The sequence below is a fragment of the Rhinoraja longicauda genome, chromosome 7 (genome assembly GCF_053455715.1).
Source record: "Rhinoraja longicauda isolate Sanriku21f chromosome 7, sRhiLon1.1, whole genome shotgun sequence".
NCBI lineage: Eukaryota > Metazoa > Chordata > Chondrichthyes > Rajiformes > Arhynchobatidae > Rhinoraja > Rhinoraja longicauda.
In genome coordinates this window covers 65,802,242-65,827,926 of record NC_135959.1, presented here as the reverse complement: position 1 = coordinate 65,827,926, position 25,685 = coordinate 65,802,242, and the positions used below count along the sequence as shown (strand labels likewise).

General features: G+C 40.5%; 1 protein-coding gene across 3 annotated transcripts in view; it reads right to left on the bottom strand.

Annotated features, from left to right (window-relative positions):
- Positions 1-25,685, bottom strand: part of LOC144595346 (protocadherin-17-like) — a 104,755-nt gene that overhangs the window by 65,657 nt on the left and 13,413 nt on the right. For all 3 annotated transcript variants that reach the window (XM_078402750.1, XM_078402748.1, XM_078402747.1), the window contains exons 2-3: positions 15,932-15,990; positions 15,644-15,816 (exon numbers count right to left, since the gene is read on the bottom strand). In XM_078402750.1, coding sequence (XP_078258876.1) covers positions 15,644-15,816; positions 15,932-15,990 — 232 coding nt within the window. The remainder of the gene's footprint in view (positions 1-15,643; positions 15,817-15,931; positions 15,991-25,685) is intronic.

Genomic DNA, 25,685 nt, shown 5'->3' with positions numbered 1-25,685 from the left:
AACATTTGATGTACGATAATATATGCAGTTTTATTGATGTTGCAACATGGTACAGCAGACAAGCAAACCACTGGTATAGAAGTGAGCTGCTGTATCCATGTCTTGCCTTTTATTTTGATTACAAGGCTCAAAAATATTTTTCATTGATTTGTCACAGGCTATGGGGATCTTAATTCATAAGAAAGCCGTAGTTTGGAAATGGGGACAACAAAATCTAGAAAGGACGACACAGGCAAAAGACTGTTTCTACACTGAGTTAAAAACTAAAGCTTTTGAGAAATATGTTTCTATGTGCAATATTGTACCTGTTGTCTGTCATGGTTATTTGACATTTAAAGTAAAGACCCTTGGCCAGGTCTAATCTCAATACATTTTCCTTGCCAGCCTGATTTAGGTATATTCCCATAAATGTAGTCAACTTATTATCCCAAGTATTTGGATGGTTTGGGTATTGGTAAAATGACAATGCTTAAATATCAAACTTAATCCTTTGTACGTTTTCATCTTTCTCTTTGATTTTTTTCTGTCTCATTTTCAATTTATTGTTTTTCTTCCTGGGCCACAGGAAAATTGATTTTCTGTTTTGTGTCTATTGTGGGATTTTCAAAATGGAAGAAGATCCCCCCCCCCCCCCCCCCACTTTGAAGTTATAGAGTTGTAGAATCATAGAGCATGGAAACACGCCCTTTGGTCCAACTCATCCATGCTGACCAAGTTTGTAGCCGAGTCCCATTTGGCCCATGTCTCACCAATCCTTTCCTTTTCACGTACCTGCCTAAATGTTTTTTATACATTGCCTTTGTAAACTCTTCTGAAGCTTCATCTGGCAGCCCTTTCCACTTATACACCATCCTCTGTGTGAGGAAATTGCCACTCAAACCTTTGCCTACAACCTTTGCCCTCTGGTCTGGAGTTCTCAACCTTGGGGGGAAAAGCTGTCAATTTACCTTATCTATGCCTCTCTTAATTTTGTAAGATCACCCCTCAGCCTCCAGGGAAAATGTTCCAGCTTATGCAGCTTCTCCTAATCATTCAAGTTCTGGTAACATCTTGGTGAAGCAATATTGTGGCAATTCCAAGCAACTAAAAGCTTATTACACCATTTCACCTAGCTGTTAAGAATCGTAATAATTATATTGCTATTTCGCCTAACGTTAACAACTACAATATCTCACTTAACAGATAATTTGCCATAAATGTAATTTTATATCAAAATACATTCAACATTTTTTAATTGTTTTTTAAATATGTACCCTGTTTTATGTAATCATTTGTAAGTATACTCATTGTATTTTTCTATATTTCTTAATCTGACATCTTCAGATAAGCCTCTGGACACATGACAAAGCTGAAATTAGACTGGAACTGTGTGAGAAAATAGATGTCAGACTCCTTTTATACATCTAGCCCAATATTAATTTCCAAGCAAACACTATAACAGATGACAAAACAAAGTCCCAGCTCCTGTCCCTGATTTCCTCTTGGACCACTAGCACTAAAAATCCTATTACCCCAAGGTCATTTGGATTCTTGATCTGGATGTTTCCCATCGGGATTTCCCTGCATAGATAGACCTGATTGGATTTAGCCTGAGAGTTGGCATATATATTGTTATGGACAGTGGACACATATAAGTATTTCCCATTTCAATTTCATCCTTAAACCAAAAAAACCACTTCCATACTGAATAGAAACCATTTTTCAAATATTATGCTGAACTCAGTTGTAGATACTTGAACAATAAAGATCTTGATTCACTCCTACTAGGATATTGACCTGATAACACTGAAATAGTTTTTATTCATTCTTCCATTTTCAGTGTTACAAACCCATTTGCTATATATTTTTTTCATACTGGAAAATCTGTCTCACACTTTGCTACGAAAAAAATCAATCAAGAACATTATCTACTTTAACCTCAGTCTTAATAAAATGGTTTAGTGTTCTTTTGGTTTTCTAAAGAACTATTTTGCTTTTGATTACACGAACCTGCACAGATTTGGTTTTCTGTCAAATCCTGTTCTTACCTTAAAGTAATTTATACCGTTTCTACAGTCGTAAATAATGTATACAGTATGTATTTGTTTTTGGAACTGCATTGTTTTGGTCTGAAGAGGAAATGCAGCCAGGTTAGTTGTTAGGCTATTGCAGAAATGACTATGTGTAAATGGTTGATTCCGAAGAGAGTACACATTTTGTAATAGCTGTTGCTTATCAGCACTCAAGCATGCATTGAAAATTGTGAACATGATTCTGATTCATATAAGTGGCTAGCTGTAATCAAGCTACAATACATAACTGCACAAAATTAAAAAAAAACAATGCTGCTTTCACTGCAACTATATTATCAGACTGAAGTTGCTGTCATATTCATTAATCCTGAGGTGATAGTGGCTCCTGAAGTAGTCCATGTAATATTATTTGATTAGACAGGAAAGGGAAGTCAAATGTCTGATAATAAACATTTGTTTTATTAATAAATTTGAAAATTCAAAAAGCACATTTGCACGATCACATGAACAAATAAGCACTACCACTATTTAACAGCATAAAAAGATCATTACTTAACTTGAAATATTAAGGGAGCAGAGTTAAGATAAACATCCCTAGAGTGAGAAATTCTAACCAACAATATATTTCTTGATCACAGCACAGTGCTTACTTCCTGTGGAGATGTTGTCAATAGCTTTTCTCAGAATAACGAAATTTAAAGCCATTTACAAGAGAATAATGACATCCAAAATAAATAGCAGCAAATAATTTATTGCTAGCAGAGCTTATCACGATGAGCAATTCCACATATGCACAACATACTTTACCATGCAAGTAAACCCAAAAACTGTGTGCCTTTGTTTTTAGATACATTTCTGATAGCTGCTTTGAATACTTGTACACATTGACCCTGAACACTGACAATCATTGCCAGAAACATAACCACGCCATCCTATGAATAATGAAATATGCTGAGACCATCAATGCATTTCTTAGTCTTGTTACTGCTACACTACTTTTGAGACAATGCAATTTATCTCAGTCTCTCTCTTTTCTTATCTTGTATCAGTTTCCAGTTTCCCTCGCATGTTCACTTTCAGTGACTGCGTTTCATTATTGAGGAATAGAACACTATGCTGAAGGAGTGAGAGGCAACTCGAGAATCATACACGCCACCATGGATTAGTTACACAAAATAGCTTCTTTCCATGTTGGATATATTATACAACACAATGCATTCTCCACTCTCTATCATCTAGCACGATTCACAAAATGTCAGTGTGCAGGTAGAACTAGTGATTTGGAAAACTAACAGAAAGTTATTGTTTATTATTAGAGGAAGAGAAGAAAAAAGAGAGGGGTTATGCTTTGATTAAATAGGACATAAGTGAGACCATATCTAGCGTATGTTTTATAGTATGGTCTTCTCATTTAAGTAAAGATATTAATGTAGTGAAAGCAGTTTGAATGATCGAAAAATGGATTGGAAAGGTTTTTTTAAAAATGAATAAACAAGGGATTTACATTTGCAGAAGTTTAGAAGAATGAAAGGAGATTTGATTGAAAACATAAGACCCTAACGGTACTTGACAAGGTGGATGTGGACAAGATGTTTCCTCTTCTAGGAAAATTTAGAACTAGTGGTTACCATATTAAAATAATTTGTCGTCCATTTAAGACAGAGAGGTGGTGATTGTTTCTCCCCTCAGGTTATCCAGTCTGCAGAAATTCAATTTCAAGCAAAGTATTTGAATATTACTACGACAGAATTACGTAAATTCTTGATAAGCAAGTGGGTGAAATGATATAAGGGATTGAAGGAAGATTTCATCAAATCAGTCATGATCTAATTGAATGTCAGAGAAGGCTCAAGGCCAGAGTGGTTTATTCCTGCCCATAATTTTCTGGTTTGCACATAATCTTTTGTGAATTCTCTGTTGATCCAACGCTTGCCACTAGTACATCAACAGCTTTCCTCAACCACTAATATAAAATACAAACAAAAATGAATGGAAAATCTCAGCAGGTCAGGCAGTATCTGTGGAAAGAGAAACAGTTAATGTTTCAGTTTGAAGAGTCTTCATTGGAACTGAGAAAAAGAGAAAACGGGTTAGTCTAGGCAGCAGAGATGTGTGTGTGTACGTAGTGGGTGGAATAGAAGGTATGTTTGTGATAGGGTGAAATAATGTAGCCATAAAATGAATAGTTAAGTTCCTTAGTCTGGATAATGTATTGCTAATGCTGAGAAGTCTAGGTAATGTACAGAATGGCCTGCTGGACTGTGACGAGCAACCCAAAATATATAAATGAAGGAAAGAAAAGTGGAATGGCAGGCACAGTGGTCAGTCCTCATTCAAACCGATAGAAAATCTGTGTTTTTTAAATTTTCATTCCCTTGACCAATGTTGGCACCTGTGCTTTCAGACATACAATTTACCCCCAGAAGTGTCTCTCCCTTTTCACATCATTCCTTTAAGCTATAGAATTGACAGCACTGATACAGTTCACTTAGTTCAACTACCCTGTTGTGCTCATGCTTCAAAGAATACGCCTCCCACCTACTTGCTTTCATTATCCTTGAATCTTTCCTGCATTCCATCCAATCGGCACTTTTCTTTCATCATCAATCCCCTTTCCCTATCTCTTAGAGCATGTTTCATAACTTTCTGATGATAGAACATTAGTTTGGGTTCTCCAGCCAAAAATGTATTCTGACTATCTTAGTATTTTCCATGTTCTGCCTGATACGCTGAGTTACTCCAGCAATTAATGTCTTGTTTTTTTTGTAAGCCAGCATCTGCAGTTGCTTGTTTCTAGTTCCTCTAGTATTTTCAACCGTTTCTACCATATTTCAATTAATTAGCATCGATAATATTTGGCCCTGAAGACTGGTTTTGAACAGCTATTAAGTAGATCATATGAATCACTTGTCATCCTTATCGATTAAAATCTGCCTCAAATATAATTTTTTATCACCGGGATGAACAATATTTTCTTTGACTTACTTTTGTTTAACTGCTGCTCTGAAACAACTTGAAACTTTTAGCAACATTGAAAGATGAGATTGCTTATGTCCCAAACTTTAAATTGTCCATAATGTAGAATTATCCTCCTGGGTCGTGGGAAGAAGTTCGAGCTCAAGAGACGAGGTGACAATCAAGACACAAAATACACCTAGTCTGTCTTGTAATCAAAACACTAAACGATTAGGTCTTCCATGGTCAATCAGGCAGCTGATTGTACATTGAAGGCAGAGGACAATGAGGATAAAGAGTGGGAGGCATGAACAATCAGTAATGCAACAACAGTTGGAGGCAGGAAAGGGGCACCCTGAAGCAGGGGAGCTACAGTCAAAGGGTGGACTTAATCTAATGCTCCATCTTGAGAAAATTAGTCCGAGTTGAATGTACTATCTGCGGAATACTTGTACAAATAAACTATTTGGGGATCTGAGACGCTAGTCACTTCAGTGATTTTAAAGTCTAGTTGTGTAAGTGATCTTGAAGTAGTTTAAGTGATTGCTAACAGTGGTAAGAGCACTGATAGTATCTGTACCAGGTATAACACGACGTTAAAGTTAAAATCTGCCTTGTTATAAATCATAAACTCAAGTTCCTTTCAAGGACAGAGTGATTGGTAAAACTTCGGTTAAACAATGACACTAAACATCAGATTCACATCTTTTTTGCTTTATCATAAAAATAATTATGTTTACTAATTAAGGATTATACTCGGCATTTATCTAATTTATCTATTCAATCAATTTGGATTTATTTTGACGTTAATAGAATATAGAACATAAAACAGTACAGCAATCTGATCCTTCCTGTAATGGGATGACCAGAACTGCACACAATACTCCAAATGCAGCCTAACCATTGTCCTATAAAGCTGCATCATGACTTTCTGACTCTATAAATGCCCCAACCTATGAAAGCAAGCACACCATATGCCTTCTTTACCACTCCGTCTACTTGTGTTGCCACTTTCAGGGAGTTATAGGCTTGGGCTCTGTACATCTATGCTGTTAAGGGTCGTGCCGTTACTTGCATATTTTCCCCTTACATTTGACCTTCCAAAGTGCAACACCTCACGGTTGCTCGTATTAAACTCCATCTGCCATTTCTTCGGCCAGTTCTGTAGCTGAACACATTGGCAACCTTCCTCACAGTCTGTGACCCCAGCGATCTACAAACGTACTAAGGTACCAGCACAGATCTCTGCCGAACTCCATTGGCCACTGACCTCCAGTCTGCATATTGTCCTTCCACCACTACCCTCTGTCTTCTATCAGTAATGCCATTCCGAATCCAGATCAAGTCACTGTTAATCCAGTACATCTTAATCTTCAGCCTACCATGGGGACTTTATCAAATGCCTTAATCCAATTCACCAAAGCCATTTTGTGGCTGCTTCTGGCCCTTCTAATCGCCCGCTTGAGCACTTTCCTCCTTACTATATATTTCTCAAATCCCCTGCGTGAATCCATCTCTTAAACCTTGCAATGTGCTTCCTTTTACTTTTTGACCAAATTTACACCACTTTTCTCATCCAAGGTTCCCTGACTTTGCCATTTTTATCTTTCCTCCTTCTGGAAAATGGCAGTTTTGTTCTTTGATGGTGAGTATTTTAAATCAGCTCTGTTTTGAGAGTGAGAACCGATGTACTTTAGTGGGCATAAGGGATGATAAATACACTTGAACATCAAGCAGGATAAGGCACAGACAGACAGCTACCAGATATATAGACGGTAGAAAATAAAAAGCAGGTCAAAGATCCATATCATGATCAAGTCTGATAATAACAAAAGAATTAATGTATCAATAGCTGTTAAACTGAAGCATGGACAGAGACTTATGATATTATGGCTGTGCAAGTACATATTATTTGTGATGGAGAGAATATCAGATCAGAAACTCAGCCAAGATTAGGACGAGGAGGGGATGAAAAAGATGAGTATGGTGTTTCTGCTCGGGCTGAAGACTATTTCCTAAAAATTGAGGGTGGCACGGTGGCGCAGCGGTAGAATTGCTGCCTTACAGCGAATGCAACGCCGGAGACTCAGGTTCGATCCTGACTACGGGTGCTGTCTGTACGGAGTCTGTACATTCTCCTCGTGACCTGCGTGGGTTTTCTCCGAGATCTTCGGTTTCCTCCCACACGCCAAAGACGTACAGGTTTGTAGGTTAATTGGCTGGGTAAATATATATTTTTAAAAATTGTCCCTAGTGGGTGTAGGACCAGTGTTGGTGTGCGGGGATCGCTGGGCGGCACGGACCCGGTGGGCCGAAGGGCCTGTTTCTGCGCTGTATCTCTAAATCTAAATCTAAATCTAAAAAATTAAATTTACGTCACATTTTTCAGCATTATGCAATTGACAATTTTTTCCAGAGTGAAGGTGGATAACAAACCTTCCTTTTATTTCATGCTACTCCAGAAATGGGCCAGAGGCACTTCCAGGCATAAATCAATATGCGACAAGCGCACAATTTTCATATCACGATACACATTATTTTACCATTTCTTGCGCAGGGATAACTCAGCCTAATAACACCTAGCTTAAGGCAGTCTTTCCAGGCACCTCCTGCCGGATGAAGAAAAATCACAAAGCTCATTATAAATACGTTATAAATAACAGGATGACCAGGGAAAATGTTGGACCACTCAAAGATAAAGGAGGAAATCTATGTTTGGAGTCAGGGGATGCAGGTAAGGTACTAAACAAGTACTTTGCATCCGTATTCACCGAGGAGAACGACTTGGAGGACAGCTAGATCAATGTGCAGAATACAAATATGCTACGACAGTTAGAGATTGAAGAACATTAAGGTGGATAAGTCCCCAGGTCCCCTGGGATCTATCCCAGGTTATTGAGAGGTAAGAGAGGGTATTGCAGGGGCCTTGATGAGGATCTTTGTTTCTTCTTCAGACACTGGTGAGGTCCCGGAGGACTTGAGTGGCCAATGTTGATACATTGTTTAAGAAAGGAAATAGAGAGACTCTAGGGAACTATAGGCTAGTAACCTCACCCCAGTAGTGGTAAGGAAACTATTGGAGATAAATCTTTGAGATAGGATATACTTTAATTTGGAAAGAGTATGGGCTAATTAGGGATAGCCAGAATAGCTTTGTATGTGGCAGGTTGTACTACTTACTAACGATTGAGTTTTTTAAAGGTGACGAAGGAGACTGATGTAGGTAGGACGGTGGATGTTGTATACATGGATTTTAGTATGGCTTTTGATATTTTAGTAAGGCTTTTGACAAGGTCCCTCATGGTAGTCTGATCCATTTTCCCTGGTCATCCTGTTATTTATAACGTATGGGATTCATGATAACATGGTTGTATGGATTAAGAGCTGGCAAATTCATAGAAGACAGAGGGTTGTGGTGGAAGGTAGATATTCTGGCTGGAGGTCTGACACCAACGGAGTTCCACAGGATCTGTGCACGGGACCTCTGCTGTTTGTGATATATATGTAAATGACCTGGGCGTAGATGTAGATGGGTTGGAGACTAAGTTTGCTGAAGACTTCAAAATTGGAGGAGTTGCAGACAATGAGGAATGCTGTCAGAATATACACTGGAATATGGATCAGCTGCAAAAATGAACAGAGAAATGGCAGATGGAGTTTAACCCAAGCAAATGTGAGGTGTGGCACTTTGGGATGTTCAATGTAACGAGAGAGTACATATTTAATGGCAAGACCCTTAACAGCATTGATGTGCAGAGGGATATCGGAGTTAGGGTCCCATATTAGCCGGGACATCCTGTTTTTTGGGCTAAATTGGTTTGTCCCGTACGGGACTGCCCTTGTCCCGTATTTGATTGCTACCAGCAGTGTTCAGGGTTGGACTGCCAGGCGCTTGTGGGTTTTCATTCTCCGGGTTCGTTGCCCCACCCCCCCCTCTCTCTCCTCTGCCTCTGGGAGTGTTTTTAATTTCCACGATTTAATTATTAAATTTCTTTGGCCCCTCTCAACCGCCCACCCCACCCCACTGCCCGGTTCGGTCAGAGTCGGAGCGCTCACAAATTCCCTGAGCACCGATGCCCCTTAAATCTCCCGAGTGCCAGCCCTCCCCCACAGGAGCGAACACTTGGAGAATTGTCACAGCAGGTAGCAGATCTGAGATTTTATCAACTGGCTCATCAGATCTGTTGCCGTTCGATGTCCATCTTGCCTCCTGCAAGATTCCTCACAAGTCCCTCCCTCGTCGCTTCCTCCCATGGAAAGGCTAACACGGTTCTCTTATCCCCCTGCAAAATCTCGCCAGACGCCAGCCTCTTCTTCGGTCCTGAAGCTTGAATCTTCTGTATCCACTGCACACTTTCTCTCTCTCTCCACCTCAGATACCTCGCATGCAATACAGCTGAATCAATCGACCCATATTAGGTAGACACACAACGCTGGAGCAACTCAGCAGGTCAGGCAACATCTCGGGACAGAAGGAATGGGTGACGTTTCGGGTCGAGACCCTTCTTCAGTCTGAAGAAGGGTCTCAACCTGAAGATCAGTCTGAAGAAGGGTCTCGACTCGAAACGTCACCCATTCCTTCTCTCACGAGATGCTGCCTGACCCATTGAGTTACTCCAGCATTGTGTGTCTACCTTCGATTTTAACCAGCATCTGCAGTTTTTTCCCTACACGGGCGAAAGTGGAGCGGGAGCACGTGGCTGCTGGCTGGGTGAGGTCACGTGGGGCGAGGCAGTGATGTCACCTTGTCCCGTATTTGGGAGTAAGGAAGTTGGCAACCCTAATTGGAACCCACGTTTATAACTCACTAAAGGTGGCAGCACAAGTAGATAAGGTGGTAAGGAGACATATGGTATGCTTGCCTTCATTGCTAGGGGCATTGAATATAAAAGTCAGGAAGCCATGATGCAGGTCTATAGGACTTTGGTTAGGCCACATTTGGGGTATTGCATGCAATTCTTTAGACTTTAGACTGTAGAGATACAGTGTAGAAACAGGTCCTACTGCCCACCGAGTCTGCACCGACCAGAAATCACCCCGTAACAGGAACACTATTCGACACTCTCTGGACAATTTTACAATTTTACCAAAGCAAATTAACCTACAAATCTGTACGTCTTTGGAATGTGGGATAAAATCGAAGCACCTGGAAAAAATCCACGCAGTCACCAGGAGTACAAACAGCACCCATAGTCAGGATCAAACCCAGGTCTACGGCACAGTAAGGCACCAACTCTTCCGTGCCACTGTGCCATCCCCGGTCGTCCCATTACAGGAAAGCCATGGAAGCTTTGGAGAGGGTGCAGAGTATGATTACCAGAATGCTGTTTTCAGCTAGAGAGAGAAGTTGGATAGACTCAGATTGATTTTTCTGGAATCTTGGAGGTTGAGGGGAGACTTGATAGAAGTATATAAAATTATGAGAGGCATAGATAGGGTAGACAGTCAGAGCTTTTGTTCCCAGGGTGGAAAAGTCCAACAATAGAGGGCATAGGTGTAAGGTCAGAGGGGGAAAGTTTAATGGGGATGTGCGGGGCATGTTTTTTACACATAGAGTGATGGGGGCCTGAAACGCCTCGCCAATGGTGGTGATGGAGGCAGATACCATAGTGGCGTTTAAGAGGCTTTTAGATAGGCAGGGAAATGCAAGGAATAGAGAGATATGGATCATGTACAGGTAGAAGAGATCAGTTTAACTAGGTGCCATGTTTAGCACAAACATTGTGGGCCGAAGGGCTCGTTTCTGTGCTGTATTATTCTATGTTCTACGTAACCGTTGTGGTACATCAATGAAGGCACACCGTTGTGCAAGAGTAACCACGATTCACATTATCTGGATCTTTAACGCTGGCTATGCAGATTTGTTTTTTGTCACATCTCATGGACGCATCCAGAATACATACTGGTTGACCGTTAACGTCCAACACTGACTCTTGCATAGTTGTGGAGGTGGGGGGGGGGGGGGGGGGGGTGGAGAACCAAGAAAAGTTGAAGCACATTCAAAACAGAATAGGTTATGGGAAAATGGGGTTGTAGGACTGTATTGAGTGCTGGCATAGACAATGAGCTGAAATCCCTCCTTCTGTGTTGCATGAAAATGTGAATTATCTCCTCCTCTAACCACCCTGCCAAGTCCAGTATGCCTCCCTCTTCCACTATGACGTGCAGACTCCCAATCTTCCACACTGAAAATGCTGATCTCCCAATTCCCACCAGAAGTGCCGGTCCTTCCATCCTTCCCCAAGCGCCATCCACAAATCCATCTCCCCCAACTACCGAACATGTTCCTAACCATAGAAACAAAGAATTGCAGATGCTGGATAATAGACAAAAGGACACAGAGTGCTGGAGTAATTCAGCAGGTTAGGCAGCATCCCTGAAGAACATGGATAGGTGACGCTAAAGAATGGATTCGACCTGGAACGTCAGCTGTCCATGTTCTTCAGGGATGCTGCCTGACCTGCTGAGTTACTCCAGCACTCTGTGTCCTTTTATGCCCCAACCAGACCAGCTTGATGTTCAATACCTTACATAAATCTTCATAAACTCCATGCCTGCATACAGAAAAAGTGTGACGATATTCAGTGTACTCGACAGGGTCAGCTACATGAAATACTGTGTTTGTAATAGCCGGCGAGTGGCTGTGTGAGAGGTACCTCCTGGCATCCCAAAGCTGATCCGACATCTCAAAGAGACACACAAAATGCTGGAGTAACTCAGCAGGACAGGTAGCATCTCTGGATAGAAGGAATGGGTGACCCTTCTTCAGAATCAAAGATGAGTCTGGAATGTGAAGGACTACTCTCTACCTGCCTGGATAAGAGCAGCTCTATTCAATCAAAATGGTCTGCTTGGTTGGCAGCCCAACCGTTACCAAAACAACCCCCGCCCCCATTAGTATATTTATGGCTTCAACCTGAACACACTGCTCTGTAGCTTCACGAAAGCCACTCTGACAAAACAAATGCACGGGAACATCACAACCAGCAGGCTGCGGAAGTCACATGCCGAATATGGACACAAAATGCTGGAGTAACCCAACAGGTCAGGCAGCATCTCTGGAGAAAAGGAATAGGTGACGTTTCGAGTCGAAACGCTTCTTCAGACTCAAACCCTTCTTCTGATCTTCCGACCCAAAAGGAATAGGTCATCTGTTACCCGCCTCGATTAGTCCTGTTTTTTTTATTGCTTCCAGCTTCCCCCCCCCACAACAATCAGTCTGAAGAAGGGCCCCGACCCAAAATCTCACCTTATCCATTTTCTCCAGAGGTGCTGCCTGACCCGCTGAGTTACTCCAGCATTTTGTGCCCAGTTTTTTTCTATCTTGCTCAAGTGAAATTTCCACCGGTTATTGGTAGGCACAAATCGTCTACTTTAAGTGGTCTGTTAAGTGGTAACTCTAATAAGTGGTACTCTTCCTTGACATACTTGCTTCTTTAGAATCAAACATAAAACCTAAGCCTGATAAATTGTAGTTCAAGCATTAATGAAATCACAATGGGTTCTGTGTTCATTATTTGTCTGTTTTTCTGCTGACGAGAGGGGGAATAATGCAATGGAATGCATACACACCCTCAGTATCCACACTAGTAATCTATTCCTGCCGAGCACAATGTTTAGTCTCAACCTGAAATTTAACGTTGTTTCTCTTTCCACTATGCTACCTGGTCTGCTGTGTTTCCAGCATTATCTGTTTTCTCTTTCTATTACAATTTTTGCTTGGTATCTCCAATAATGCAATTCATTTGATGGTACTTCAAATATGTTCATGCCCTACATATGTCAATCAAGAACAGAATTCACAAACTGGACCAACATATAATTATGATTTGACAGCTGTGTTAATTAATTAGGTGGGAACGGAAAGGTGTTAAATGTGTGTGAATCCTATTCAAAGTTTTTAAATATGATTGGTTCAGACCAGTTCAGTAATTATGAGCATCAGTTTTAGACATAAATATATCTGTAGTTGAAATATATTCAATCGCAAAGTAAACTAAATTCAATTGAAAAAAACAGAGGGGTATTCAGAGCTCTATTTATGATGTTAAAGCACAATTTTCTCTTTCCCACACTCAAATGTTATCAGATAATGATAAAATCTTATAATGAATATAAATTATGCCAGAACAGACCCTAAAAACCCAATAATATCAGGCAATGCCTTGAAAGTAGAGCTATCGTGATGATTTCAAAAGTATTAAAGTATTTTATTAAAATCTATAGAAATGGTCTTGGGTGACTGTATGGCAAGTTGTAAAATGTCCATCATCTCTACTGCTCTGTGCTATGTTATAAATCAGATAAAGAACTCAAGGAAAATTTCAAGATCATGTATATCAAAAGGGAATTCAGATTACATTGCATTTGAAATTCCAGTTGCCTTAGCTGAAGACTTTTTATCTTCAACTTTTTTTTATTTTGTCACAACATTTTGGAATGCATTTTCATCGGCTTTGAAATATGCTCTCTGTAGAAGTTAAGAAGTTCAGTTAGATTCTACTTCATTGAAAGAATGTTTGTTGGTATTACTTCTAACCTGTACATCAACATATTAGTTATCAAGTTGTTTTTCCTTAAATTTCATGTATTTTCTTCACACTGTTTCTATGTTATTAGGAGGTACTTTTGCTGACTAGCTGAACAAGAATGAGCTTTTTTTTCAAGTTACTATTTGGAAGAATGTGGAGAATGGTTTACATTAGTACTCATCATATGTGTGTTGCTACACATTATCACTGTTTGAATAAAACATCTCAAAATTTCAGAACCAATGGTGTAAAAGCATCAATGAAAAGGATACCTCCTCTGAATCCTGGTAGTTGTATCATTGCTTGCACACTCATTTTGTGCAGTCATGCAAACACATTTTTGGATTTGTTTCTGGCAGAATATTAAAAAAGCTTTAGCAAACCTCTGGATAATAATCCAGAATACTTTACAAAGCAAATGTGTCGTACGATTTTTGTACTCAGTATCATCAAGGTGTTATCAACCTTTATTCCACATATCATGAGTTAAATAGATATGCAAGTTTGTCAATGACCTACAGTCCCTTCATTTGTGATTTTTTGGGGGGAAAATGACACTTAATACCATGGTGTAAGGGTTTTCATAGAATTCAATTAATTGCATTTTTGTTATTCAATGCAGAATGTTTGACATGCCTTCATGAAACTGCTTCTTTTACTGGAAATTCTCTTCCACTTTTCCTTGTCGATCCCAGTACGCTTGTTTTTTGAGGTTTGCCTACTTTACAGTATTGGTTGGGTGGAATGTGAGCCAAGAAATCTAAATGTGGAATCATTATTTTGTTTTAAAATTGCTCTCTTTACAGAATATTAGATAGAAGGCACAAGTTTTGGTTCCAAATGCATGTTAACTTTTTCCTGTCCCATTCCCTCGATATATTTCCAAAGAAAACATCACATTATATTTGCATTCTTTTTGACTATTTCAAAACAAAGAAGGATGCCAAGTAATTTCCGAGACTTGGTGCAGAAGAATAAAAGGACACCCGCACAAAACACAACATCTAAGCAATTTGACTCTTGCAATAAAACTTGGCTCAACAAAATAAAAGGTTTAAACAGTGTTAACAGTGTAAGTACTGGTTTAGGATTAGGGTCCAAACTAAATGAGGAAACAGCTAGGGTTGGAGCCCAAATCCGTCTGACAAAGTAAACCGAGACTCATAGAAATAATCCTGACCAACTGCAGGTGCTGTTTGGCCATCCAGACATCGTTTACAGGACATTAAAATTAGTTGGCTTGGACTCTGACACTCTAACAGGTATGTTCTGTGGGAGTTACGGATGGGTGAATGGGTAATAGATGAGTGTGAGTTACTGGTGGCCAACTGTACTGTAGTAAAAATGTAAGTAACCAAAGAGAATTTAGCTTTCATAGGTTTTTTGTGGACTGTTGATCAAGCTGCATTACGGAAATACTTCTCAGCGACATCTTGAATCAGGTGCTTTTAGTAGCAGGCGCAAAGAGCTTATCAGCTTATTTAGGTACTAGGTACACTTGTTTTGATATTGGAGGTATTTCAGGCAATCTTCGCATCTATGAGTTTGGCTCACAAAATTGGGAAACCTGCCTTCTTTTACGACAGAATATAGGGATGTACCAGGAAGCAATTTCTAGTGTACCCTTCACTTAGGTGCAAGAAGTGTGAAATGGACTACTTATATTTAAAACCGATTTATCAATGTGACAGTCAAGGGTGGTATTTTCAAATCTGATCGCCGCTGCTTTGCAATATGGGAATGTACTTCAGTTACTGGGCAGTGAGGTCAGCACATTCTGCAGGAGCTCCCACTCATTGCCCATGGAAAATTACTGCTGCATTAACTTACCTCTGTAACTGAATTCCTGACCGTGCTCCATAGCACAAACTCCACAATGGAAGTGTGCATTTTCAAAATCTACTCTCCAGCTTTTAATCAAGGAACTTAAAATCAGGTACAAATAGAACAGAAGCGACTGATTACTGAGAGTAATTTATTTCAAAAAATCTATTCAACATTAGTTTATTCAATGGCTCCATTACCCAGAGTAAAATAATCCATCTCAACATGTTTTACTGGGAAACAAAACATAAAATATCCTCTTCATAGATGTTGAGTGCACATATAGCTTTTCACTTTTGAGTCATTACAGGTTTAACTAACCTTGTTCAGGGACTGGGGGTTTGGCAGTTGTAGATTTTATCTTGAGAGCATCTTTGGCAGACATGTCACAGCAGGAGCCTTTATTAGTGTCTTGGTCGCTGTCAGCTTGGTCACTGTCTCCATGTCCACTGTCCCTCAAACTCACCCTCTCTGGATCTTTAAATGTGGAATTACTGGAACAAAAGACAGCACTATTCTTCACCACATCAGTTTTGAGTAATTTGGTCTGACTGAGCAATATAGACAGGAATGCAAATAGAGGTAAGACAGATATTTAATAGGACTTACCTTTGAACAAACTGCTGCCTGCTACCCATGTAATTGGGCTCTGCGGGAAAATTGTCTGTCTGTGAAGTACAGATGAAGAAATTTAAGTATATAGTACATGTTAAAATATCCTAGAGCAAAGCAAAATTTCCTAGAGGCAAATGATTAATAATTCAAAAATTCCATTTTATCTTTTGATTTAAACGCTTTAATTTCTTCTAAAAGACCCCGGCTCGATAATTGCATGTCCTAAATAAACAGATTACTACAGGGCAAGAATTTTGCTGGGTTAAACAACGCAACTTTATTCTTTTGAATTTGATTTAGAGCAAGCGTGGAGTTATTAATTTTCAATTAATCATTTTTAATTTTAACAGATTTGACAAATATGTCTTGTAAAACAGAAAATTAGCACTTTTCACTTTTGCATATCTTCACTGTTCCATTAGTTTCAGATCTAATTATGCACTTTACTGAAATGGAATGACATTGAGAGATTTGCCATGTAATATTTTGACATTTAGATACTATGTTTAGCTAGATAGCCTGAAATGCTGCAGCACATTTGTAGAAATGTACTGTGACAGAGACTGAATTTGCAGGTCATCGGCAACCACAGAACTCAATATGAACACAGGCGATAAAAAATATACATTTAAGTGGCACGTGCCTTGCAAAGCAACATTTCAGCCCTAGTTACTAAACCTAACTGGGTCAGCTAATAATCAACTATAAATTTACACTCAGTTTAATTCCTCTTATTTCTACTAAAATGGTGTGAATAACAACATAATTATTTCTCACATGATTTTTCCAGTTGTTAATGTTGCTGTCTGGACTAACTTGATTGGAGAGAGGGAGCACTTATATCAAATGCTGGCCCAGATAAATTTAGGGGCGTTTTTTAATCATCACCCTGTCTTGGCTGTCCACGTGAAGGTCACACGAACATTAACTGACTTTGCCTTGGGTTCATTACAGATTAAGGGAATTTTCTGGCACTAATTAGCTATTCATGTCTCAATGTATTCTCAGGTGACAGATCCTCAACTAGAAGCCAAACAGAAGTGGCAGTCTTTCCAAATGGCCAGGGGTTATTTGGATGTCTTCTTCCCAGAATTAAGGTTCACTAACGTGCCAGGAAAATGCATGTGATCTGCAAATCCATGCATAAAATTATATTTTTAACTGTCTTTATGCCCAACAATCTCAATTTGATCTAGGATCCAAGGAAAGTGGCAATTTCATTATTCACCCCATGCCAAAGTTGCACATTGTGGTAACTTTACATATTCATGACTACCATCAGCTTTAGCTACACTTTGCTTGTGTCTCAAAATGATATTCCATTGTCAAATCATTGATTTGTTCTGAGGAGATATATACACACATGCATTTACTGAACATATCCAGTTTACAAGATAAAGTCAGATAAATTTGTTTGATAAAAATATCATGGGATATGTTACAAAGACAAGAAAGTTTGAGATACCGATCAACTATGATCAACCGATCAAAATGGAAAAGTAAACTCCAATAATCTATTCTTATATTCCTTTATTTCTAGATACAATCAGACAAGTATTTCCACACTGCGTAAATGTACCCATTCAATTTTCCAGCTATATATTATTTCTCCTCAATAAATTGTTTATATCATATAATATTTCAGGATTCTTGCTTGAGACTAATAATCAGAACATTGTTCTAAACTGGCCTCAATGAGACAGTTCATGATTCAGAATTGCTTATTTGAAGAGGGAGGAAAAGCAAATTGAAAAAGAGATAATTTCCTCATTTCAATAGTTCACCTTCCTTTCATTGGGCTTCATAAAGGGCCTGTCCCAGTTACGCGATTTTTAAGGTGACTGCTGGCGACTGTCAAAGTCGTAGCAGATTGCCAAAATTTTCTTTTACCCTACGACAATGACCACGACAATGCCGAGTCAGGTCGATACAAGTCACTTTTTTTGTGAAACTAGCACCTGGCTAAGAGATTACACCGTCTTCGGAAACATCGCGAAATTCCCACGATTACATGACCGTCAAACTGTTGCCTCCAATCTACCTGTCAAATGTCAGGTAAATAAATTGGCTAAACAAAACTATCTTCTGGTATCTTCAAATGCCTTTTCTTAATTTAATATTACGTGCTTCTAAATGCATCTGCGACAACCTAACAAACCTGGGGACAGCATGCGACAGCGCCCGCAATAAGCTACGATAGCTGGCGACAAGCTAGCAGTCGCCGAGAAATTTATATCTGGAAAAATTTACCGCATGCGCCGAGATCCACCACGATTCATTGAAGACTCCTCACGATCGTGCCCGCGACACCCTGGCGAACGTTCGGCGACAGCCTAGTCACCGGCAGTCGCCTTAAAATCGCCTAAGTGGGACTGGCCCTTTAAGGCTTCCACAGAGCATATTGTCCCTTGAGTTAGAACAAAAAACTTTTACTTGCTTGATATTTCTCCTGCCCATTATTTAATTTTTTTCAGTCAAGCAATGTATATTTCAGAAAAATGTTAAATGTAAGTGTTTTTGTTAATATTAAGTGTACCTTTGGAAACAATCTCAAAAGTTGTGGGACCCAGATAAGTTGTGGGACACCATACAATAGGTTTACTCAATGCTTTATATAAATCTCAAAAATCCTGCCAAACCTGAGCTCAGATTTGGGAGGGAAATGAAAATTATTGCAACTTGATTAACTACAATAAAACTGCTCATGTTTTTTAATGTGTAGTAAGATTAAAATAATTCAAGATTAAATAGGTTATTGTGCTTAACACAATGAAGTCTAAAGCACTTAAAAGTTTACTGAGCAGAGTCAGTCGTCAAATATATACGGTGGTGGAGAATCATTTTATTTTGTTTTTATCCATTTGGAACATGGAATATGTCAAATTGTATTAGGATATTGGAGTGGTTGTTGACAATTTTATTATTGCATTTTTGAGTATGATATGGCATGGCTTTTTATACATGTCAGTTTATTCTTCCATTACACAATCCAACACCATCATAAAACAGCTAGCCTGACTATCTTGTGGCGTTCAGTGTATTTACATCATTCAACAAAGATTCATTTTTAATAGCAGGTATGCTGTCAATGAAAGAAACATTAAGACCCTGCTGAAAGGGCTTCCCTGTCAATTAAAGGATAGAAATGATACGATTGCCAGTTTTTCCTGTCCATTTAATACAGTAGGTTATATCCACGACATTGTCTTGTCAATAAAACAGTACTGAATCCTATTAATGGCGCAATCCTGTCAATATCATCTGACTTCTTCTGTCTCCAGCTCTCCTGTATCAGTAAAACCTACAAAATGGGATTATAGGGTTACTCTGTCAGATGTAATGCTCATAAATTTATCAGAAATATGATACTTTATCTGAGCCCTATCTGCAAAATTGAAAGTCCCTCAATGCGGGCATCTGAGTAAGCTTGTAATAAGCAAGTATCTTGAATATCAAATGGAAGACTGTCATGGAATTACAGAGAGAAAGCAAAACTTACATTTAAATAGCAACTTTCACATCTTTTGGATATTTCAAGTCATTCATAGCTAATGAAGAAGGTTGAAAGCTGGAAAGGGTACAGAAAAGATTTACAAGAATGTTGCCAGGACATGAGGGTCTGAGCTATAGGGAGAGGTTTGAGTAGCCTGAGACTATTCTCCTTGGAATGCAAGAGGATGAAAGGTGATTTTATAGAGGTGTATAAAATCACAAGAGGAATAGATTGGGTAGATGCACAGAGGCTCTTGCCCCGAATTGGTGAATGGAGGACCAGGGGACATAGGTTTAAGGTAAAGGGGAAAAGATTTAATAGGAATCTGAGGGGTAACTTTTTCACACAAAGGGTGGTAATTGTATGGAATAAGTTGCCAGAGAAGATAGTTGAGGCAGGGACTTTCCCAATGTTTAAGAAACAGTTAGACAGGTACATGGACAGGACAGGTTTGCGGGCAGGTGGGACGAATGTAGCTGGGACATGTTGGCCGGTGTGGGCACGTTGGGCCGAAGGGCCTGTTTCCGCGCCGAATCACTCTATGACTCCATGAATCTAAGGTGTTTGGCACACTTGCCTTCAGTGGGAAAAGTTTTAAGGACAAAGGTTAGGGAATCATGATGCAGCTGTACAGCTATCCAGTTGATGAGACCATACTTAAAGAGTATTGTGTGCAGATCTGATCACTCAACTATAAGAAGGGTGTCATTAAGTTGGAAAAGACACTAAGGAAATTCACCAGGATGTTACCTACTCTTGTGGGCTTGAGTTATAGGGAGAGGGTGAACAGTCTGGGAGTTTTTTCTTCCGAGCTAGGAGATTGTAGAACACTGTTCTAAATTGTAATTTTTATACAGGTAGTAATGTTTCCTCACTTCACTCCTCAAAGGCCGGGCTTAATTTGTAAACTCTGCTCCTGGTCCTGTATTTCCCAATAAGTGGAAATAGTTTATATCTATCAACCCTATATACCATTATTATACTCCATTAATATTCCAATAATATACTCCATAATCAGCTAAACACCAACACCACTGATAAGCTGTTTTGCTGATGCCTTTTGAAGAATTACTTATGGCTAACAGTCTTCTTTTGTAAAGTAAAACCACAGGATCATTTACGATCACCTGAGGAATCAGATGGAGTCTTAATCCTCTTTGAAAAACAGCATATTCAACACTGAAGCACTATAATATTGTCCTGGACATCAGCCGAAGTTTTTGCTCAAGCCAAAACCAAAGTGCTGGAGGAGCTCAGCAGGTCAGACTGCAGAGGAGACTGGAAAGACATTTTGGGTGAGGACCCTTTTTGCTTCTTGCTGAAGGTTTCAGCACCCGCAGACTCTTATGTCTTCATTTGTGCTCAAGCTCTGCAATCGGAGTTGAATGTAAAATTTTATGTAACCAAGGTAATGCTACCAACAAAGTCATGGCCAACAGTAAACGCAGGGAATACATGAAGTAACCCTGCTTTAAGGACTGTAACCAAGAGAATAATTTAAAGGTACAATGGGAACTAGCAACCGTTTTCATAACTAAGTAATAATGACATACATAGAATAATGATCCATGAATCTGATATCGGGTAAAACGGATCTTATATTTAACAGAGCAAGAGGAAGGGTTGCAAACAAGACTCCATGGATTCAAATGAGTAAAGACATTTGAAGAAGGGTCTCGACCCGAAACGTCACCCATTCCTTCTCTCCCGAGATGCTGCCTGACCTGCTGAGTTACTCCAGCATTTTGTGAATAAATACCTTCGATTTGTACCAGCATCTGCAGTTATTTTCTTATAAAGACATTTAAAAGCTTGTTTATATTAATCGCCTTTTTACAATCATGGGAATTTGAAAGAGCAATGAAATAAAGAAATGGTCAGAAAATATGCTTTAGTTGTTTTGATTAAGGGATAAACATTAGGCTGGCAATTTGATAGAAGTTCTATCTTTCCTGAAGTAAAATTAGAAGTGCTGAATAATGTATCTTTCACCTGTGCTGTTAAACACTGACAACAATTACTGTGCTTCTGAAATTCTGTTCCATTCAATGGCAAAGAATTTCAGTAATGGAGTACAATGCAATGCTGCCGATACAGAGTGTTCAGTTTATGTGATCGGCAGTATGTTTATACATGGGAATCTTTATTATCTACATGAGAGATCTTAGTTTTAACATATCAAGTGCAAGGTGGTATCGAAAACAAAGTTACACTCATTCAAAATTAAACTGAAGTGTCAGCCAGGTAACACATTCAAGATTTATGGAGTGAAATTTAAAACCGTAATCAGAGGTGAGACCATTACTGTAAGCTAAGGCTGACAGCCTGGTATGACCAGAGCCTGACATCATTATAGACTGGCTTTATTCATATTTTTGATGAAAAAGGGGGACAAGATGTTAAGGCATAACACTGCCAAAACAAGGTAAAATCCCATTTCATAAGAACAAATAATTTTACAAACGTGTTTGTTCTTATGAAACGGAATTCTACCTTGTTTTGGCAGTGTTAGTCCTCAACATCTTGTGGGCTTTATGGTCTTGAGAACAGTATGTATCATATAGCAACATATCAATGGATACTACATTTCCAATGAGTACAAATAATGTTCAAATAAATCTGCATAAGAGCAAAATAATTGCTTCAAATAACTCAACTGCTTAAATTTACGGAAGTTTGCACATTATATGCACTGAATCTGCATATATTGCAGCATGTATTTAATGTTCAATGCAGCATACTATATCTAATCTAATGTTAACTAAATCATGTTTAAATGTCATGCCTTGTCAATTCTGAAAGATATTCACAGAGCACCGTCTTACATAGAAACATAGAAAAATAGGTGCAGGAGTAGTTCATTCGACCCTTCATGGCTGATCATCTAAAATCAGTACCTCATTCCTGCTTTTTCCCCATATCCCTTGATTTGCCCTAAGAGCTAAATCTAACTGTCTCTTAAAAACATCCAGTGAATTGGCCTCCACTGCCTTCTGTGGCAGAGAATTCCACAGATTCACAACTCTTTGGGTGATAAATAATAGAGTTCCACCTCTGTTTTCATTATAGCAGTAAAATAACAATGGTGTTTTACATTTATGTCATGAGCTTTCCATATTCATTTAAATTCCACTGAAAATAATTAGGACGATGAACCATGTTCAAATTTTTTTCTTCTTAAATGCTTGTTGATGGAGATGTTTATAAGACCTTGGACAGACAGGTATGTAGGTAAATTGGCTTGGTAAATGTGACAATTGTCCCTAGTGTGCGTAGGAGCGTGTTAATATGTGGGGATCGCTGGTCGGCGCGAACCCGATGGGCCGAAGGGCCTGTTACTGCGCTGTATCTCTAAACTAAACGTACCAATTTAACTAAAACTCTCCTGCATTGGTGCAGCACCCTGTCCTCTCCCCTCAACCCCCCCCTCCCCTCTCCCCCAATCCCCCCTCCCTCCCTCCTCCCTCCTTTTAAACTTTAAAATGTGAATAACTTCAAAACTATAACACCGATTTCAATAAAACTACTTGCATTATCACTAAAGTGACAATGGTGAGTAAGGTGGGCCCAAAATTGTCATGCTATCGTTTACCGTTTTGGCTGAAGTTCAGTCACAAACAAGATAACAAACGAGAGTTTTAGTATATAGATGTGCCAATGTAGGAACAGCACCTCATATTTCGCTTGGGCAGCTTGCAGCCCAGCAGTATGAACATTGACTTATCCAACTTCAGATAGTTCCTCTGTCCCTCTCTTCCCCTCCCCTTCCCAGTTCTCCCTATCCCTCTATCTTCCTGTCTCCACCTATATCCTTCCTTTGTCCCGCCCCCCTGACATCAGTCTGAAGATGAGTCTCGACCCGAAACGTCACCCATTCCTTCTCTCCTGAGATGCTGCCTGACCTGCTGAGTTACTCCAGCATTTGGTGTAAAAAAACCCAAAATGTACCAATCAAAATGAAGAAGGAAGCACATACAGGTATGTAAATGTGGTTCAATAGTGAAGAGTTGCTGCAAAAAACATTGTTTGCGCTGGGATTTGTTTTCAATTCACTAATGCAGACTTCATACAAATATCAATAAAGCACCAGTGATGCCACCAGGAGACACACCAGCCCCTCTCCTCCCTTCTCAGTATTCCAAAAGCATCACTCTTTCATTGACACCAATTCCCATTCACTTTGCTACAGCACTTTTCCAAGCAATCACTGAAGGTGCAACACCTGCTTTCTTATATACTCCCTCTCAATATCTAGCACCTCAAACACGCTGCTGAATATTAATTTATTTGCACTCCTTTCAGTTTAGCGTTCTATGTAATGTTGTCTCCTCAGCACCAGGCAGATCAAAAACAAATTTGGCTTTATGAAATACCTCCGTCAGCCTGTGGGCCTGATGCTGAGTGGCCTGCTGATTAAAAAAATTATATCTCTCCCATTCTGACCTCTCAGTCCTTAAACTCCTCCACGGTTGAAAACTTAATATAAATTCGAGAGACAGCTAAAACTAGGCAATCTGCAACTTTCTAGACTCAAGATGAATCCAACAATTTCAAATAAACAGCATTTCCTGCTTTATCATTTCCAGCATCCAGCCTACACCTCGAATAACATTCGTTCCCCAACTTGCTTCACTTACATATTCACCTCATTTTGTATTTAATTTTTCCTGCCTCTGTTCCTTTCAACACTTCATTTTGTTTCTTCTCTCTCTACGTTACCCTTTCTCCATACTGGAAAACGCTTTATCGAGGCTCCTCCCGGATCTCCACGTAGAAGCTGGGGTCGGGGCCTCGCGGGTTGGATGGAGGAGCCTAGCCTCGCTGGTCAGAGTCCACGTCGGCAGAGCGGCCAACGGAGCCCATGGTTGGAGCCCAGGTTGGCACCATGGAGACGTGAAGTGGGGCATCGAAAGTGGTGAGGCCTCGGCAGAGGTAAAGCCCCGAAATGATGGGGCCTCGCGGGTTGATCCGTGGTCGGCTGTCTATGAGAGCGTGGAGGACCACTGTGAGGGGGAGGGGAAAGACCAACGGAGGACCCGGTGTGGGGGGACCGCTGTGGAGGGTGGGAGCAAAAGGGGGAGCCGGCGTGCTTTGTAACTTTGTCAGCGCCCTAAGTGGCTGCTATTTGTTGGGTATGCAGCAAAGTATTTCACTGTGCCTAGTCACATGTTCCAAACTAGGTTTAAGTCCTTCCGATGAAAGGCCATCAACACGATGTGTTAACTCTACTTCATTCCCCACAAAATTGGCCGACCCGCCATTTACAGTAATTTAAATGTTATTATTTATCACAAAAATATTAAAATAACAATTACAAAATGCACGTTGACCAATAGACTGTTTGTCAACATGACTTATTCCTAAAATGCAAGGAGTTATTTCAAAGTTTTATATATTTTATGCTATGCTATATATATATATATATATTAGACCAAGTGGGCCCGTTGGGCCCATTCCTCGTAGAGGGAGAACAGGGAAGGGGAGAGGGTGTCACTGAGTGAGCCATGGACCCAAAGCCTCTCCTGTATTGGTGTAGCACCCTCACCCCCCCACCCAATCCCCCTTATTCACCCCCTCCCCCCCCACTGACCCACTCCATCCCCCCTAGGCACCCCCACTTGCCCCTTCCCTGCCCCCACCACTTGCCCCTCCCCTGCCCACACCCCCACTCCCCCCAGCCCTGCCTCCACCCCCATTCCCCCCCTCACCACCCTTATTCCCCCCTCACCCCCACTCGCCCTGCCCGCACCACTCTCCCCCATCCCCAATCTTCCCTCCTCCCCAGCCCCACTCTCTCCCCAGCCCCACTCTCCCCTCCCCCCAACCTCCCTCACCCTCTCCCCCCTACTCTCTCCTCCCCACCCCCCCTTTCCCCCTCCCCCCACCCCCTCCCCCCCACTCTCCCCTCTTCCCCACCCCCTCTCCCCTTCCCTCCCCACCGCCACTCTCTTCCCCCCAGCCCCCTCCCCCCCCCACTGTTCCCCTTCCGCCCACCCCTCCTCCCCCCACCCCTACTCTCCCCGACCCCCCACCCCCACTCTCCCCCCACCCCCTCCACTCTCCCCCCACCCCCACTCTCTCCTCCCCACCCCCATTCTCTCCTCCCCCCACCCCTTCCTGTGTGGAATCTGCACGTTCCCCCTGAGACTCCAGTCCTCTCAAGCCCACACCTCCCCCCCCCTCCCCCATCCCTAAATTGTGCTGGTGCATAAGCTGAATGGCCACTATAAATTACCCATAGTACAGGTAGATGAC